We start from the raw sequence: 18,464 nt of genomic DNA, 5'->3' as shown, positions 1-18,464 counted from the left end.
GCCAATTGAGTTTTATTCTTTAAAAACATTTTCCACTCCTCTGAACGCAAAGTTTCAGCACCGTGGAGTGTAATAAATTCACACCCTGCAGCTTTTAGATCCTCATCTTGATGCATGTCGGCAATATATATAACGTCACAGACATTTGCAACAGATAGGTTTGTTTTCAGAAATGAGGCACATTCTTCCTTAAGATTAAGGCACTGATACTTGTCAGCTGCAGAATACAAATTAGCTGCAATTTCACAGTTGAGGTCTTCCACGCATCCACTATATATAAACCTCAACATTCTCGTTAAGGTATCGGCATCAAGATCAGTCAGCTTCACCACCCCACTTTCCTTTTCTGCCATGTCTCGCTCAAACATGGCCTTGAAAACAGCCGATCTAGCAGACAGCACAGCTTTGTGGGCTGGAAACTTCTCTTTTCCAATCATTAAGGTTATGTCGGACAGTTTAGGATCAGTACTTAGACTAAGAAAATCTTCTCTCAAGTTCAACAAGGATTCCAATTCTTTTTCAGCATCATCTATTTCTGCTGACCAGTAGCTGGTATCTTCAATTTGATGCAGAGTTGCTCCATCTGATAGGGCAAACTGGCATTTCAGAGACAAGGTGTCATTTCGTAGATATTCTTCTCTCTCTCCGAGTAGTTTACTTCTTTTTATTATTGGCGGGAACTGCCAAACTGGATCGTTTTTCTGAGCTTCGAAGAAATGAATAGCACAGTTGAAATCGGATGGCCTACTTTTGTGCTTTAGGACTGTTATTCCGCCATAGCCTATAGTTGAAACAGAAGTAAAATCTTTCTTTTTCTTTATTTCAATCTGAATGTGCTGATCAGATGCTGATTCATCTGCCAAATATAGTGTCATCAAAAACGATGGCGTCAACTTCGATGCTGAAATGACAGGCAAAAATACCTTTTGATTCTTTTTTAACTGGGAAAAGTTCTCGATATTCCAAATAAAAGTCCTTTTTTCAAGGCGGACTCTAGTACGAGCAGTGCACTGATTTGGAAATGGACAAATTTTGTCTTTCACTTCTTTCAGAGCACCATCTGCTACAGAGTACACTTCCGCAGGTAACTCAGAATCAGTTTTTTCATTAAATAAAAACATCGCTAAGTTTTTGACAGTTTCTTTGTTTTTTGATGCAGACGGAGTTGCAGCACATCTCTGTATATAACATCGAACAGTAAAAGTGTGTTTTGGGAGGTAAATTTTAATACCTTTCATAATGTCATCTCTTCTTTTGAATTCTTTACAACCGTCCCTCTTAGATAGCGTAAAGTTGACATTTTCAAACATTTTATACGGTTCTTCGCTGCCATCGGCTTTTACTATTGAAAATGTATAGTTGATTGCAATGTTAGTTGGTCCAGTGTCACTTTGCGAACGATTTAAGTACAACCCAATATAAGTATCATCAGTTTCTCCATAAGGGTAGATTTGAAGGAACCAATTAGTTTTCTCCAACGAGTCATTTATAAATTCTGGACTGGAGACGGATTCGCCTTTTTTATTCACAGCCAAATTAAAGTTCTCTATTTTCCAAGTGAACACAAATTCATCCATTTTTAAATAAAGTATCGAAACTCCGCTGATATAATAAAGTATCAGAACTCCAAAAGTGAATGTAATTATTTATATTAAGCGTCAGACTATTCTACTTTATCTTAAGGATAAAGTTCACGTTTCGGTTCACATTTGAGATAACAGAGCCTTTAGAAGAGAAACGACTTAGAAGTTTAACATTCTCTAAGCATTTAATTCTGAAATGATGTAAAAAAAAAGCGTTCAAGTTCATAAAAGTTTTATTTTTATTATTCATAATTTAAAGTTTCATTTATATAGATTAAGACATTATGATTTTGTTCTGACCAGTACAAGAAAACAAAGTTTTTTGAATACAAACAATTAAAAACCAATTAATTTTAAATATTTTTAATCATGAATTAAAACTAGATTGAAACAAATCACATTCAAATCTTAACTGGATGCTTTTTTTGTAAACTAAAATGCACTATTTTAAGTTTTAAAAAAGATTAAATAAAATATTGCAATTATTGAAAAATTAAATTCGCTTACGAAAATAAATGTTTAAAAAAAACTTGTATCATCAAGGACACTTCTTGAAGACAATAAAATAATCTCTGCAATAACCTAATAAAATTAATTTGTAATTAGTATCTGTTATTTTTTTTTGACTTTAAAAAGAAGTTTCTAAAGGCTATCGATGTTAGGCAATAATTTAAAAACAATCAAAACGCATTTTAGATTAATATAAAAAATAAATTCATGATACAGTGAATTATTTATTACCAACAGCGAACTTAATTATATTTTTTCACAGCCAACTTCACACTTAACCCTCATAATCTTTATATATTTTGGCAGCTGATATAGCAAGGCTTGTGTGTCAAAAAGTTCGAGTGATTCAACGCAGTTGTTTTCGGTTGGCGCTCCTTCAAATATGGAGAGTTAAAAACAGAATTTTCAATAGATTTTACTTTTTTACCATCAAAAAGGGAAAAATACTTTTAAAGCAAGAAATAAATTATCCGATGTGTATGATGAAGATGTAACCAGATAAGTAAACCAGTGCCAAAGCTAGTTTGTGAAAATTCGATTCCGCAAATTTTTGATTCAGATCTACGGAGAGGCACCACGCCAGTTTGAGCTGGTAAAGACCCTATAAAGCCATTTAGTGGTAGAAACTTGCAAATTAAAACTCGTGAGATTTCTGAGAGATTTAATTGATTGAATTCGTTCAATCAAGATTATTTGAAAAGCCTAAAGGTTTAATCTCAATGCTCGACATATGGGTTCTCAATGTTCTTAGGAAAGAAATTTGTGCCACCGCGTTTTGTCTGTGATTTGCCTCTCAAACGTCAAGAAAATTATCCATTTTTGAAGCACGTCATCAGTGGGGACCAGAAGTGTGTTGTCCGAAAGAATGCTCTTGAAAATACAAAATTTTTAGACGGTAAAATCCTTCCTTCAAATAAGGAGATCAAACATCATCAGAATTAGTTTTTTTTCCAGCAAAAAAAAATTATTAGGTCAATGTGCCTAATAAGGTAGATTTGCCTAGTATATATAATGGCAATATAAGGTCAATGGGCCTAAATGCAACAACGTTCAGTTACTTTAAATCCTAATTCATGATTTATCCGTAAGTGCGATAGAATGAAAATTTCGGGCCTCTGAAGCATATCTTGATTTATTTCACCACATTTGAAACATTTTCTCGTAACAGTTTCACAATTTATTTTCCTGCTCACCCAACCCCACCAAACTTAAATGCGACGTTTTTCCGTGAAATGGGGGTCACTATTCCAGAATAGAGGTCACAGGTTATGCGTCCACAGCACTGTCTTGACCATCTTCACATAATACTACAAGAAAAAAATTGGAAAAGATCACCTGTATTAGATTTAGTGGAGTTGTTGCAATTAGAGCCTGCATTTAGAACCATTTGTTGTTGCATTTAGAGCCATTAGAGGAGTTGACGCATTTAGAGCCTGATTCCTCCAAAAAATTGTGGAGTTCTAGCCAATTTTCATATCTTAGTTTGATGATAAATTCCTATCGTCTATAATATTGGGATAAATTCTCCCTGTAGTTTTAAAAAAAAGCTGCGATACTTGTATAATCAATGATGATACGTGTATAATAAAGGATGTATAGTCATGAATAGTCATAACATGTATAGTCATTCAGAGAAAAACTCTTGCAGTTGTATTTTAAGTACTCAAGCTAGACATAGACTATTCGGAATTTTAAATGACGATTCTGTGATGATCAGAAAATGATTGAAGCTTGCTATGTGATCCAACATAGAGTTGAAATTAAAATTGTCGAGTTCAATTTTAAAGTAGATATAGTTTTGAATGGCGATAAATTCTTTCGACAATGATATCACGATAAATTTTTTAAGTAGCAATCAAGAAACTATGAGAACTTGCGTAGTCATCCAGGTCAGAGCTCCAGTTTGATTTTAAGTTCTCTAGTAGGATTTAAAATGTTCGAAATTTTCATCGCCTATAAACTCAGTTTTGAGATAAAATGACGATAAATGCTGCTTACTATAATAATGAAACGATTTAAACTTGTATTGTATACGGGCATGCCGCATTCTGTTAGTTGCTGAAGATTTAAAATTTTGATACTAAGGTTTTATTCTTAGAGACAAAATGCACGTGAATAAAAACGTTGTAAAGATGCACTGGTAATTTGAGTGTCGCATTTAAGAACTAGTTACCTTAAATGAAACAAAATTGCCCCAAATGTGACACTGAAATATATTTGCTCAAGTTGTAGATAATAATTCAATTACAGCAAAAAACGTTTGTTTAGAACTGAAATCGTAACACTTGCCATTTTCAGTGAAAAAAACTAAAAAAGGTCAATCTTGACTTAAAAAGGGTCAAACGTATACGAAATTGTGTCGCATTTAGGCACACTAACCTTATAATTTGATAAAATGGTTATTCATTGAAAATTGCCTTCATTTTCACTAAAAAAAAGCGAAAATTACTTTCTTTGCAAGCTAAAACTATTATAAAACTTAGGACTCTTAACTCAAAAAAGTGCCAGACCTTGTTTTTCAGATATACAATTAATGAACGATTTTATTAAATAATTGTACATTTGTTTATACATATGTAAAGATATTTTATTATACATACTTTTTAAATGAATGTATAAAGATTCATATTTTACAAAATTTACATTGACAGATACAGTATTTCTCAAATCTGTTTATACGAAGCATCTGTAAAATATTTCAGTGCTTTATCGTAGATTGGTAAGGTTAATATTTTGAAGTTTTCATATAATTTTAACGCTCACACAAAATTAGGAAAGTTTGTTTCTAAATATATACATCTCTTCAATGAAAAATATTTTAAGCTTAAATCTAATTAAATATAAATAAAATTTTTATTAATTTTAATACCAATATTAATCAGCGGACCGGTGGATAGAATGGTTTGATATGACTTGAATACAGTCCCTTCAAAAATATATAAATTGGAAATAACAGTCGACATGTTTCAAGCGCTCAAAAATAGGCGCCCATCTTCAAAACTTTCCAGGCGTGAATGAAAAGGAACTAAAGTCCTTCGAAATATCAAAAGTAAATGTGTCAATGAAAAAATGGAAAAGAAAGAGGAGAAATAAAACAAGAAAAGAAACAGTAGAGGGAGGAGAAAAGAAAAATGAAAAACAAAACAAGAAGTGGCAGGGAAGTTACTCAGTCTTGAAAATAGGCACCTATTTTAAAGAGAGGACTGTTATTTCCTATTTATATAGCTTTAAAGCAAATGAAGTTTAATCAGGTAACATTTTACCATTTCAGTTTCTTGGGACAATTTATTTAATGGTTTAATATGTTTTATGAACTGTCGTTTTTATCCAAACACAAATCAGATAAAATTAAAAAATTTTTCCCATAATACGAGAAGTAAAGTTTTTAATTGTTATTAAATTTTATAGCGAATAAAGTTTTATGTATACTTAACTTTAAGAATGGTTTAAGAAAAGTGATGATGATGATAATTTATGCAGAGTTAAATACTAACTGTTGTTGTTGTTGACGTATGCCTGTTAAGGCAGCGGGATGCGATTGTTCTTGTTTTCCAATGGCGCCATACATGGTCAAGAATTCGACTTCTGCCACACCCATACGACACACCCGTTTATAGGACGGAACCATTGATACATCCATTCATTCATCCACAGATCGTAATTTTGACCTGAATCAGAGAACGATCAATCTCCAATTTAGTACCCCCAGAGGTATTGATTTGTTATGGGAACATGGAGGACTTTGCGACTCGACAGATTTGACGTGCATCAGTCACTATTTACTACACGGAGACTCTTCGGCCGGCAGGGCTCGAACCCACGAGCTATCGGACATGGAACCAGAGCCCTACCGACCAGGCTATCTCGGCCTGATCGGTAGGTAATACTAACTAATATCAATATTAAAGAGATACTAGTTTTTTTTTGTCGTATACCTGCTTAGGCAGTGGGGGTACGATTGTTCCCGTTTTTCAGTGGCGCCATCTATGGCCAGGAATTCGACTTCTGCCACGCCAAACACACAGCCACAACCCGTTTATAGGGCAGGTCACATTCACACACAAATGAGAAAGGACATAGAGCACACAGAGAGAGAAAGAAACATCCATGCCTTGCCCGGGATTCGAACCCAGGACCTTTCGGATGCTAGGTCAGTTCCCTGCCCCCTACACAGGCCGGTCGGCAGAGATACTAGTAAGCAATAAGTAAAAAACTAAAAAGCCAGTCAATCGAAAAAAACTAGATGAATCTATATAACATATTTTTATTGATTACATACAAATGAAAAAAAAAAGTCATGAATGCACATATATTTTCAATATATAATATTATATACACAATGACGATTTCGAGTAGCAAATTTAAGCATCTTTTATTTGCCATTTCAAATAACATAGTGCACAAGAAGTCATATATTTACAAGTGATTTCTTTATTACATAAGATGTATTGTTGCCTTAAATTCTGCATCCAATAATCCTCATTATTTTGAACAAATTTTTTTGTCATTTCCCCCTCGAAAAATAGTTTTTCTTTCGAAAATTAGTACTTAATTATTTATTACCTGACTTCGAAACTGTTGTAAAAAATATTATAACAGCTGAGAAATGAAAAGGATAATTTTTTTTCTGTCATTTTTCTTCAAAAAATGGGTCATGTTTTGAAAATTAGTAGTTCATCATTTGCTGCATAACTTAGAAATCGTCGCTAAAAATGAAACAGTAGAAAAAAAAGGATTTAATTGACAAGATTTTGAGGAATCAAAACTTTGTGTAGCAAACGAACAACCGGGTTCATTTCTTCTCTGTTTCATACTCGGACAAAACCTCATAATTTAGAAAGAAATAGAAACTGTGTTGCAATCATAAACAAAATCTTTCGAATAAATAGAAAATTAAGCATTTCAACATTCAGATGTATATGGCTTTTTGTTTAATAATATGGCAAAAATATTTCGTTTTTCATGACCGCAATTACAGTCGAGCTTGTAAACTAAGGTTGAATTGCTGTTTACAGTGAATAAATAGGGTGAATAATAGCTATCTTGAATTTATAACTTAAATTTTGCTTGGTTTAAAAGTAATTCGAATGAAGAATTGTGCAATTTTATGTAAATCGTATAGTTTTTTCTAAAGCCCCTATTCACAAATAATTAATCAGTGATTAATGATGATATGGCTATTAAAGGACGTATATCTAAGTCAAAACAAAGATTAAATATTAAGAAATATGTTTAAATCAGCAAAAAAATTTTACCTACAAATTTTTTGTTTAAAAATTTTTTGGTACTAAATGATTTTGATTTGATCACATCAAAATTTTTTTTCATAACAAAGCAAAAATTAATCACATTTAGCATTTTGTTTCATTTTCTTTTAAGATTTCATTTTTAAGTTTGAATAAGGTATTCTCTTTAAAAAAGTGCTTTAAGATAAACTTTCTAAATTTTGCTATATCGTCATTCCCAACTCTTTTGATTTTATTTCGTGTGCGTTTGTATACTTTTTGGCAATCCATCAAATTAATGTTACAAATAGAAATTCAACTACTACAAATTAATTTGTATGGTTTATGGTACTGGTTACTGAATTACAGTAAGCATGTATTACGAAAAACTCGAAATCCCTGTCTTATAGCATTCTTATTTTCAGATGAGTCTTTTTAGTTTGTTAACTTTTTTTTGGCGTTTTATTATAATTTATTTTTTGGGGGTATATCAGGCAAAACCATTACCTATAGCGAAAAACACTAATTCATTGACAGGGGAAAAAATCTGGTAAAATTACCATACTATATGATGATACTGACATTTCTGGGAAAAAAAGAAGCATAATGCTATTAATAAAAACTAAAATATATGCCATTTAAACCATTATTTTAAATATTTTTCTGTACATATGGTAACGATTTATAGAAAAGTATGGTTTTAAAAATAATAGCTCTTATTACAATACACTTAATGAAAATTAGAAAATTGAAAAGTTTCTATGCCATGCTCTAAAGTATCATGAAAAAATTACGAAATTTTACAATCTTTATTACCAACAGCATTGCAATAAAACCGTATTTCATTGTTAATTTTATCATAATCATTACCAACGCGTCTCGATAAAAATTACCGAGTGTTTTGGTGTTTCCATAGAGCCAGAAACATGCTAAATTTTACCTCATTTTGGTGGTTTAGACCACCTTCGTTTATCAGTGATTGAACAACGATGATTAAACTCAAACTTTTTCTCAATTTTTGTAAATTCTGATAACAAAATTAAATGGATTTAAAATCAATTTATTTTTATGCAAAAACAGCTCGTAAAATATCAGTAATTTTACTTGTTTTAGAATTTTACTATATGAACTTCGTATAACTTTAGAAAAATAGCTGCGCGACTACGAAAAGGCGTAGTTTCTTCATATTTCTGGAGATACATCGTGATGCGTCTTGAGTGCACAATATGGGCAAAATCAGGCTACATCTACTCTACTTCCACAACATCTACATATGTTTGCATGTTCATGGGGTGATGGAGGTTCTACAACAATGCTCACTGGCGGTGATGGTTGGTTATATCCATCAATGACTGGTGATGGGTACTCAACGTTTTCTAAATCTAGTGGAAGTCTCTTTTGACATAGTTTTTCAACGAAAGCCGCTACATAGCTATCAGCCACTACGTTCATAACAGTTCGAAATCGTTCCCTACAAATGAAACATGTTTCTCGTTAAATGTTAGGTGTTATACATTTATGAAACAAATAGAATAAAATACATCTAAACATTATGCAAATTAAAGTTAAAAGTTGTTTTATATTTGAAAATCATGCATTTCTTTTTGGAAGGCATTTATGTCTATGTTCCATTCCATGTTCTGACTTTTTTTTATTTCTTTTATTTTATGTTTTATAACCTTAGTTGAACAGTCAATCCAATTTGGGTTGGCTGTTCAACGATTATCAATATCCGACAATGTCCCTATTCTTAGGATTACCAATGTCCGACTCCGTAACCTTGTAATTTTGAACCCTATCCGGAAAACAATGGAACATCTGGATTAAGTATTGAGAGAAATTTACTTTCTAGGAGGACGTTTTAATGGGACTAACCCGCTTTTGCGTTATATGGAGAGGAAAACTTCCCACGGTTAGCTTCAAGGCAAGGGGACTCTTACCCATGATCTATTTACCACTGAGGATATTTTACGTTAACACTGTGGTTGGTGCAAAGCGGCTGCGAAATTCGTTTCGATTAGCCATTGCTGAGGTTCGAGTCCAGGTTCCCTTTTTGGAATTTTTTTTAAAATTTTGCTACTTTTTTTCAATTAGCATTTTACATAAATAAGTTTATATAAACAAATGAAATATTTAATAAATTATGAATTTTTGAAGGATATAAGTATTATTTTTTGTAAAAAGAAAATTCTAATTTTCGGAGCTTCCGTATTCTTTTAACGGAACCCTAGTGTTCCACAGAACACATTTCCTGAAACACCGAGTTGATACTTGAAAAATAAGTTTTTTTGTTTATTAACCTGAACTTTTCATGAACATATATTTTATTAATGTTTATAATGTCTCTTATGTTTAGGAAATAATAATAATGATAATGTCTCTTAAGGTTTATGAAATACAGTAGAGAACCGATTATCCGGAACGATCGGGACTATCGCTATTCCGGATAACTGATTTTTCCGGTTTTCTGAATCGCTACAAAAAGCCGTTTTTTTAGTGTTAAACCCAACTAAAAGAGAATTTTTTTTTTGGAAATAATCTTAAAAATAAGAAAAAACGATGAGGTAATGCACTAATGATTATTTCTGAAATGATGGTAAGGTAAACATCTTTCAAAAAAGAAAGAAAAATCCTAAAATCTTATGAGGAAAAAATTTTTCTTAAAAAAAAATTGCGGGAAAATTTATCGAATTTCGTTCCGGTTTTCTGGTTTTCTGATTTCCGGATAATGGGTTCTGTACTGCATAATAACATTTCTGTGCTATTTAATGTCTTCGCTTTAAAATAGCACAAAAATTGTAAACATTTTGCATCATTTAATTTGATAATTTATTTCTATCGAAGCTTTTATTCGTTTTTTATAAATTAAATACTTACATGAGCCATTCCATGGACAAAAACAGAGAGACATATTGAGGCTTGTTAATGCCTACAGCAGCCATGACTGTCAACAAGTATACCGGATTGCCGCCACCTGCCGTGGCAGGTGCGGCAATGAACAGTAGAACAGATGTCATTCTAAAATAATAAGAGAAAAAAAGAAATATTACAATATTTCTAAGTCTTACTCATCCTTAATACTAACAAGAATTTCCATTCATCATTTACTTTTATTATTGCAATTCTACAAGAAATTTCGCTAATTTTTGATAAGAAATCTATGTTAAAAAATAATGTGAAGATAGTGATAAATCGTACTTTATATTAAAAACAATATAAAAACATTTAATTTAACATTAAATGAATGTATAACTATTTAACAATAAATTAGTTTATAGAAATACAAGTACCTATAAAATCTAGTCTGAAACTTTCTCAATAGATTTGATACCTTCCAAGCGTAAAAAAAGTGTCGCGGTTGTTAGTTGAAACGTTGTTTTTCTATATCAAAAGACGATAGAAAAATAACGTTCATGAAAATAACGCGCTCAATTCTATCGAGAAAGTTCTAAACTGGAAATTTCATAGGAAAATGAATAGAATAAAACTGGCATGCATTTCTATAAACTAATTTATTGTTCAATAATTATGCATTCATTTAGCATTTAAATGTTTTTACATTGCTTTTAATATATCATATGATATATCTGTAGTGCTCTATTATTTTTAAACATATATTACTAACGCTGTGAAAAAACAACAACAAAAATTTGCTATGTATCAAAGTTATCAAAACTCTTAACAGATATGTTGTTGTTGTTTCTAATGTCAATGTGATAATGTCTTGATAACATGCAGGGTCCCCGGACACAAACTTTTTTTAGACCCTTATAACATGCTATAATTTTTAAAAACGAACTTAAGAAACTTTACATACATAAAATAAATCATTTTTAGGATATGATTTAATAATTTTAGCAAATTTAAACACATTTTGTTTGCCTCAATTTCAAATAAAACATTTTTAAAATATGCATAATTTAAAAAAAAAAACAGTTGAGATGCTAACCTATTGTAATCATTAAATAATAAAATAATTTTCGAAACCATGGAAGTTAATTAAAATAATTATATTAAATAAACATAAAGGTTTAACAAATTTAAGAAAATTCAAAAAGTATGAATTATTTTGTCTAACTAAACAGTTATTAAAACATCTTTCAATACCCAAGTACCTAAAATTTTCATTGGCGTGTAAAAAAATAGATTTCGGTTTTCTTTTTAAGTTTTCTTGATGGTAAACTATTCAAAATACTGATGCTTGCATGATAATTACTTACTATTTGCAGAAAAAAATTCACACTTTTTTTACAATAGAATATACTTATTTTAAATATATATATAAGGAAATGCTGTTTATTCTTAACTTTTTTCAATACAATTTATAAAAACCAAGATTCTCAAGTGCCCCCTAAGTGAATGGGGCCCCCGGGCAATACCCGTGTGTACCCATGCATAAAGACGGTACTGGCGATAAGCCAAGTTCGCCAACCATAACTTTTGAGGAAGTGATCAGATTTTAAAGTTCTAAGACTCAATCATGTGGTTTCAAGACCTAAATTTAAATATGCTAATTAATAATTGCAGACGATATTTTAAATTACTATAGTTCGGATACAAAACCATACTGTCTAACGATAAACATGCCTTCTTTTTATACGAACTAGAATTCTTAACCTTCAAAATAAGGAGGGTGGATATCAATCTATAGGGTCTCAATAGTTTCGAGTATAGAACGGTTGAAAGTTTGAACCCCTGAATGCTATTTTTTTCCATATTTCGCTATACTTCAGGATTTTTTTAAGCGAAATGAAACTTTATACCCTCAATTATAAAATTAGCTTATCTAAAGATAGCAGTATGCAGAAACCAATTTTTAATAATTGTTTTATATTTCATTTGATAATTATCAAAACAATGGTGAATTGCAAGGTATATAGTTTGTTTATACACTATTTTAAAGAATGTAGTTTTATAAGACAACAACAAAATTTGAACGAAATCGTTAAAATAGTTTTGGAAAAAATGAAATCTTAAAAATATAACTTGTCTTATTTACTTTTATGCAGTAAGAAATAATTCCAATCACTTAGAAAGTTTGTGAGAATTCCGTTGTAAGTTTATCTGTTGACATAATATTTTGTGAACGAATTCCGCCACGCACTTTATTTAAAAAGTGTTTTCTAAAGTAAAGAAAATCGGTCGAAGGCACAAAATGGCTCCGTACCTTGGATCATTAGATGTTATTCTTAAGACAACACTCATTTTGTGTTCTTTTCTTTTAAACTTTCTAATTGATTGAATTTAGATATTCATGAAATTAATTTTCTTAAATCTTTTAAAATAAGGCAATCGTAATAGATATATCAAAGAAACTATAATTGGAATATTTCAAAAGCGTAAAACAATTTAAAAAAACACGAAAAAATGAATATATTATATCAAAGTCCACAGATCCACGATTTATCCGAAGGGCAATAAAGAAACTAGCCAACGTACAAAACGCATTAACGTTTCTGATTTTGTTAAATCAGGCAAAAATAATTTTATTATTCTTAAAAAAATTTTGCATGATATTTTTTAGTACTATCTACTTTAGTCCTGTTTTCAAATAGAAGTTCAATATTGTTTAATTTTAGAATGATATTGCTTGGTACTATATACTTAAGTTTGTTTTTAAATGTAAGTTTGATATTGTTTTATTTTAGAATGATATTTTTAGGTACTATCTACATTAGTTCTGTTTTCAAATATAAGTTTGATATTGTTTTATTTTGGAATGACATTGCTTGGTACAATCTACTTAAGTTTGTTTTTAAATATAAGTTTGATATTGTTTTATTTTAGAATGATATTTTTAGGTACTATCTACTTTAGTCCTGTTTTCAAATGGAAGTTTGATATTGTTTTATTTTGGAATGATATTTTTTTGGTACTATATTAGTTCTGTTTTCAAATCTTAGTTCAATATGGTTTTATTTCAGAATGATATTTTTTGGTACTACCTGCATTAGTTGTATGGTTCTATGATATATTATATACATTTTCCTTTATAATGTGCTTTATCTTCAAATTGTTTAATCATTTTTTTAATACAAAAACTACTTACGCAGCGATAATAGTTTCAGTAGCTCCAAGTTCAATCCCTTCAAGTTGTGCTAAGAAAATAGTAGACAATGTGATATAAAATGTGCCTCCGTTCATGTGCACTACCATTCCTAATGGCAAGACAAAACGCGTTACACATTTATTTACCATGTTCACTTCTTCAGCACATCTCACTGTAGCAGGAAGTGTAGCAGCACTAAAAGTATTAATAAAAAAAAAGGTTTAAATACATATCGAATTTAAAAAGCATATATTACCATAAAAAAGTTCTTTCACTCAATTATGTAGATTTTTTTCTAAGCGACCGCTTGTAATATTTATTTCAACAATACTTATCGGAAATGAAATCAGACATGTTTACACATTAAAAGCATATTAATATTTAAGTAAAGGAAAAAAAAACAAAAAGTTCGTGGAATCTAGAAAATCACTACTAAGGAAGACAGAGCTGAAAATGTCCAAACAGGCAACTAATGAAAACATGAGTAAATTCCATCAGGCAGTCTAACAGGTTTCTTATGGTTTTCAGTCTCACCTTCCTCACCAAGGATTCAACAGATTTCAATAAAGTTTTTTGTTTTTAACTGCCTTAAATATTAAATTACGATCTCTAATATTCCTGCTTCCCCCCCCCCATAAATTTCGAAACTATATTTTAAGCGGGATGTATCGATATATTTTGCTTTGGCTATAATGATACAATATTAGAAAGCACTCCATTTTGCGGATATAATTATGAGAGCTGATGAAGATATTACATCTTTTTTTTATTTCATTTTAATAATCTTCTTCTTCTCTGTTCATTATTCAGTAATTTTTCCATGTTTTCTCTATATTTTGTATATTTTGTCTCTCTCTCTCTCTCTCTCTCTCTGTATATATATATATATATATATATATATATATATATATATATATATATATATATATATATATATATATATATATATATATATATATATATATATATATATTCGCCCAGAAACTAAACTTTGATAGCATAGAGAAAGAAAGCATAATCTGATGGGGGGAGAGTAATCCCCTACAATGCCGGTTTTGGATAAACCCTTATCGTTTTGATCGATTCTTTAAAAAATACAAAAACTATTTAGAAAATTGTTTGAAACTTCATAATTTTTTAAGACATACCAATAAAGCGTTTATCGTTAGTAGCTAAATACGATTCTCTACAAAATTATAATTTTTTTTAAAAACTTTTACTACACATGCACAGTATAAAAGAACTAGGTTAAAAACTCATATCCTGCGTGGTTTTTAAAGAATTTTTTAAATCATTTAAATCAACAATATTGCAATTGATTTTAAATTTTTCAAAATTTTGTTCAATATCGTATATTTGCGGAAGTCATAGAAAAAAAAAAGAAAAAAAAAAAGAAGAAAAAAAAGAAACGTAAGGCGAAAATGTTAGATAGGGTAAAAATTTTTTTATCGATCTTCTGGTCTTTTAAACCAATGAAAGCTTTAAATCTTATTGTTAAGTATGAAAAATCGCATGAATTAAACACCTCTAAAGTTACAAAATAATCCTTTAAATATATCTTGAGAAGAGAAATTCCAAAAAAAAAAAATGTCAAAAACTGAAAGTGTCTCATCTATTATTGTAGGGTAGTATATATATTTGAACTACCTTGTTGGACTACCTTTTAATACTGTTCGAATTCGTCTTGGCATAGATTCTATAAGATGTTGGTAAGTGGTAAGAGAAATTTGACCCTATGTCCGATAAGCTGTAATTTTCAGTTCCGCCAGATTGGATGGCCCTGGATCCAGCTGTTTGATGCCCCTGTTCGATCTCATCCCACAAATTCTCAACTGGATTGAGATCTGGTAATTATGCGGGCCAACGAAGCAAGGTAAAGTCACCGACATGTTCTTTTAACCATCTGATGACAATATGAGCTGTATGACAAGGAGCATTGTCTTGCTGAAAGTATCCATCCCCGGCGGGGTACACCATTAATAAAACGACCCTTCCCGGAATAAAACGACCCATGAAATGCCAAGAAAAGATCCCCCAAACAATAACATTGTCTCCGCCATCTTGAAGTGTTGTGGCTTTGTAGATGGAGGTCCATGCTTTTGAGCTGTTTTCGCCATATCCGAACCCTGCCGTCTGCACGATGTAATTGAAAACGCGATTCATCAGACCACCTGACCTTTTTCCAGTCATCTACTGTCCAATCCTTATTCTCCTTTGCAAACTGGAGACGTCTGCTCTTGTTCAAGTCTGGCAGTAGAGCCTTTCGAGCCGGTCATCTGCTCCCATAGCCTATACAGTGTAATGTGCGGCGCATAGTTCATTCTGAGACGTTCGCAGTTACACCTTCATTAAGATTTCCTACTATTTGATGCACTGTTGCTCTTCTGTTGGACTGGACAACTCTGGCAAGTCTCCTTTCAGCTCGAGTATTCAGTAGCTGTGACGACCACAAGCTCGACGTTGAGACCTGGTTTTCTGCTTGGTAGTTCAGTCTCTGTACACTTAATAACTGCTATTCTCGAACACTTCACAAGAGCAGCCGTTTTGCTGATACTGGTTCCGACGTTTCGAGTGCCATTCGAGCAACAAGAGAGATTATGTAAGCATTACACAAACTACCGTAAAATACAGATTAATACGTTCGCTTACTTATCACGTGATATCGTGTGACGAAATTCCTTCCTACAGTTTGCGTCAATAAGACAAATTGAGTGGTAGCCAAGTTGCATATTTCCATCCAGTTATTTTTTTCAGAAAATATCTTTTCTCGTGACAATAACATTAACGTGACAACAACATAATGCTGTTTCAGGTTTATCCTTACATTATTACTCTAGTCTAAAAAGTAGGACTGGGTTATAAATCGATGTATCGCAACATATCGATTTAACGCATATATCAGCAAGACGATACCGCAACTTTCGTTTCAGGCGATGCATCAGAAATCTGATGCATCGGATTTCTGATGTATCAGAAATCTGTTTTAAGCCGCAGACTAAAGACGACGAGCGCAAAACGATGTATCGATATAAGACGCGCAAGTATCTTTTTGCAACTGATACCGACTCGCGCTGTGGAAGACGATGTTCGTTTCGCTATGTTGAAATGGCCTTGATTGATGAGTGGTAGAATCAGAAACATAGTTTTGAGAATATATATCGTGATCTCGCATGTTCGTTTCCGCGCCTCATAGTTTTTCTCTTTCTCTTTGTCGCGACTTGATATCGTTTCTTGTAAATTATTTTCAGTGGGACTGACTTCGTGATCGCTGTCGTTACCTTGTTCTGAACGTAATCTATTATTGAAAAGAATGTATAAAAAAGTGTTTCTTAATTAATTACAGTGATCTCTCACTTATGCACCACCTCTTTTATGCACCTTTTTCATTTATACGACGATTTTTATAGGTCCCAGTACAATAGATAGGAAAATAATGATAAACATCCTTCGTTTATGCGTCGCTCTAAAAATAAATTTTTCACTTATGCGCCGAAATTTTAGGCTAGTATTTTAATTTTTTAATCCTTTAAATACTTTTTCTTTAAAAAAAATGTTTTAAATTAAAAATGAAGCAAATGAGCAATCCTTGTTACAGATAAAAAGAAATATATGCTGTTAGATCCTATTGAATTTGCTTCCCCCTGTGACCTTTTCATTTTTGCTGTTTATGGAAAGGCATTCTTTGTAAAATTTTGAATAGGGTGTCTTATCTGTTACACCAACAACAATGAAAGCTCATTCATCTTTTAGAAAATGACCATTCCTCTTGTCCAGAGGTTAGTTTCACTCCCATGCTGTTTTCGAGAAAACTAAGACACCTGGAATACGAAAGCTGAAAGAGACCGCGATCACTTATTTGCAGTCAGATGGACATTATGAGTACATAAAAGGAGGTTATCTGTTTAGTGAGGGAATTACTTGAACAACTTATTGTGCAGCATATTATGACGTCAAGTACTTTTCTTAGAAATTTATCATGTGATGTTTCAACCCTCCCATAAAACTAAGTGAAGAATTGTTCATTTATATCTAATTAAAACTTGTGAATGATGAGAACGTGGTGGATGATACTGACGAGATGATAAAGTTCCGCTAAATCACACAGCAGTATTGAAAGCTTTAGACACTATTCCTGACTATTTACAATTTAATTTTGCTTCTGAAGCTCCCCCTTATCCCATTTATATGAACTGGAAAAAACTGTTTTTGAATAACGTCGGCAAAAACAAATACAAACATGTATTAAGATTATTTTGTAAGAAAATAAATTGTCTTAAGGTATGTTAAATTTTTTCTTTGTATAATTATAGTAAATACCAAAACAGTATAAATATTAACATTAAATCTTTAGAAACATATTTATTCATATTGTCACTGCAATTTACGTTGCGTTTTAGAATTTTGAAGATTTTCATTTATGCGCCTCTTTCACTTATGCGCCTTTTTCTCTTGGTCCCTTACACCGGTGCATAAGTGAGAGTTCACTGTAGGTAATTTTTTTTTTGTTTAAACAAAACTTTTATTTTTATTTTTAAATGTGAAAATTAATTTTGATATTATATGTTTGAGTAATTATTTTACATTATTGAATTTATTACAATCGTAAATCTAATTTAAGGTGCCCATAAAGAATTACATTACAAGGTAATTAAATTTGTTAGGCTATTTTTTACTTTATTTTAATTTATTAAAAACTTTTTGAACAAAACTTCTAATAATTTAATGGGTTTTTATTACTGATTTTAAATTTATAAATATTTAGTTATTTTTATTTTTATAAATAAAATTATAACGAAACTTATTTTTCCTCTTTTGGATTTGGACATAAGTCAATCAACTTTGTTTATTCAAAAAAAATTTAGTAAGGTTTGCGATATTTTTTTTTAAAAATCATTTAGCACTTTGTTTTTTAAAGAGTATGACCATGTTTTTTAATTTTCTTTCAATATTGTCAGATAAATATATTATCGAATATCATAATTCCTTTGTTTTTGTTTTTAATAAATTAAACCTTACTTTGTTTTTTCGTTCAGAATTTGCTAATTATTCAATTTAACTTAATTATTTAAGTGAAATAATAATGATAAAAAATAGCGT

The 18,464-nt window shown here is 31.0% G+C and overlaps 2 protein-coding genes across 2 annotated transcripts in view; both read right to left on the bottom strand.

Moving 5' to 3' along the window:
- Positions 1-1,734, bottom strand: part of LOC107441162 (speckle-type POZ protein) — a 3,071-nt gene extending 1,337 nt beyond the window's left edge. The window contains exon 1 of the mRNA XM_016054314.4: positions 1-1,734. This exon is cut by the window's left edge and continues 1,337 nt beyond it. Coding sequence (XP_015909800.1) covers positions 1-1,577 — 1,577 coding nt within the window. The 5' untranslated portion in view covers positions 1,578-1,734.
- Positions 1,735-6,341: 4,607 nt separating this feature from the next.
- Positions 6,342-18,464, bottom strand: part of LOC107441163 (excitatory amino acid transporter 3) — a 48,570-nt gene continuing 36,447 nt past the window's right edge. Inside the window, exons 8-10 of the mRNA XM_016054315.5 lie at positions 13,368-13,562; positions 10,196-10,336; positions 6,342-8,789 (exon numbers count right to left, since the gene is read on the bottom strand). Coding sequence (XP_015909801.1) covers positions 8,555-8,789; positions 10,196-10,336; positions 13,368-13,562 — 571 coding nt within the window. The 3' untranslated portion in view covers positions 6,342-8,554. The remainder of the gene's footprint in view (positions 8,790-10,195; positions 10,337-13,367; positions 13,563-18,464) is intronic.

The sequence above is a fragment of the Parasteatoda tepidariorum genome, chromosome 9, assembly GCF_982258835.1.
Source record: "Parasteatoda tepidariorum strain Cologne lab strain chromosome 9, Ptep-v5.0, whole genome shotgun sequence".
In the NCBI taxonomy this organism is placed as follows: Eukaryota; Metazoa; Arthropoda; class Arachnida; order Araneae; family Theridiidae; genus Parasteatoda; species Parasteatoda tepidariorum.
This window is presented reverse-complemented; position numbering and strand designations above follow the sequence as displayed.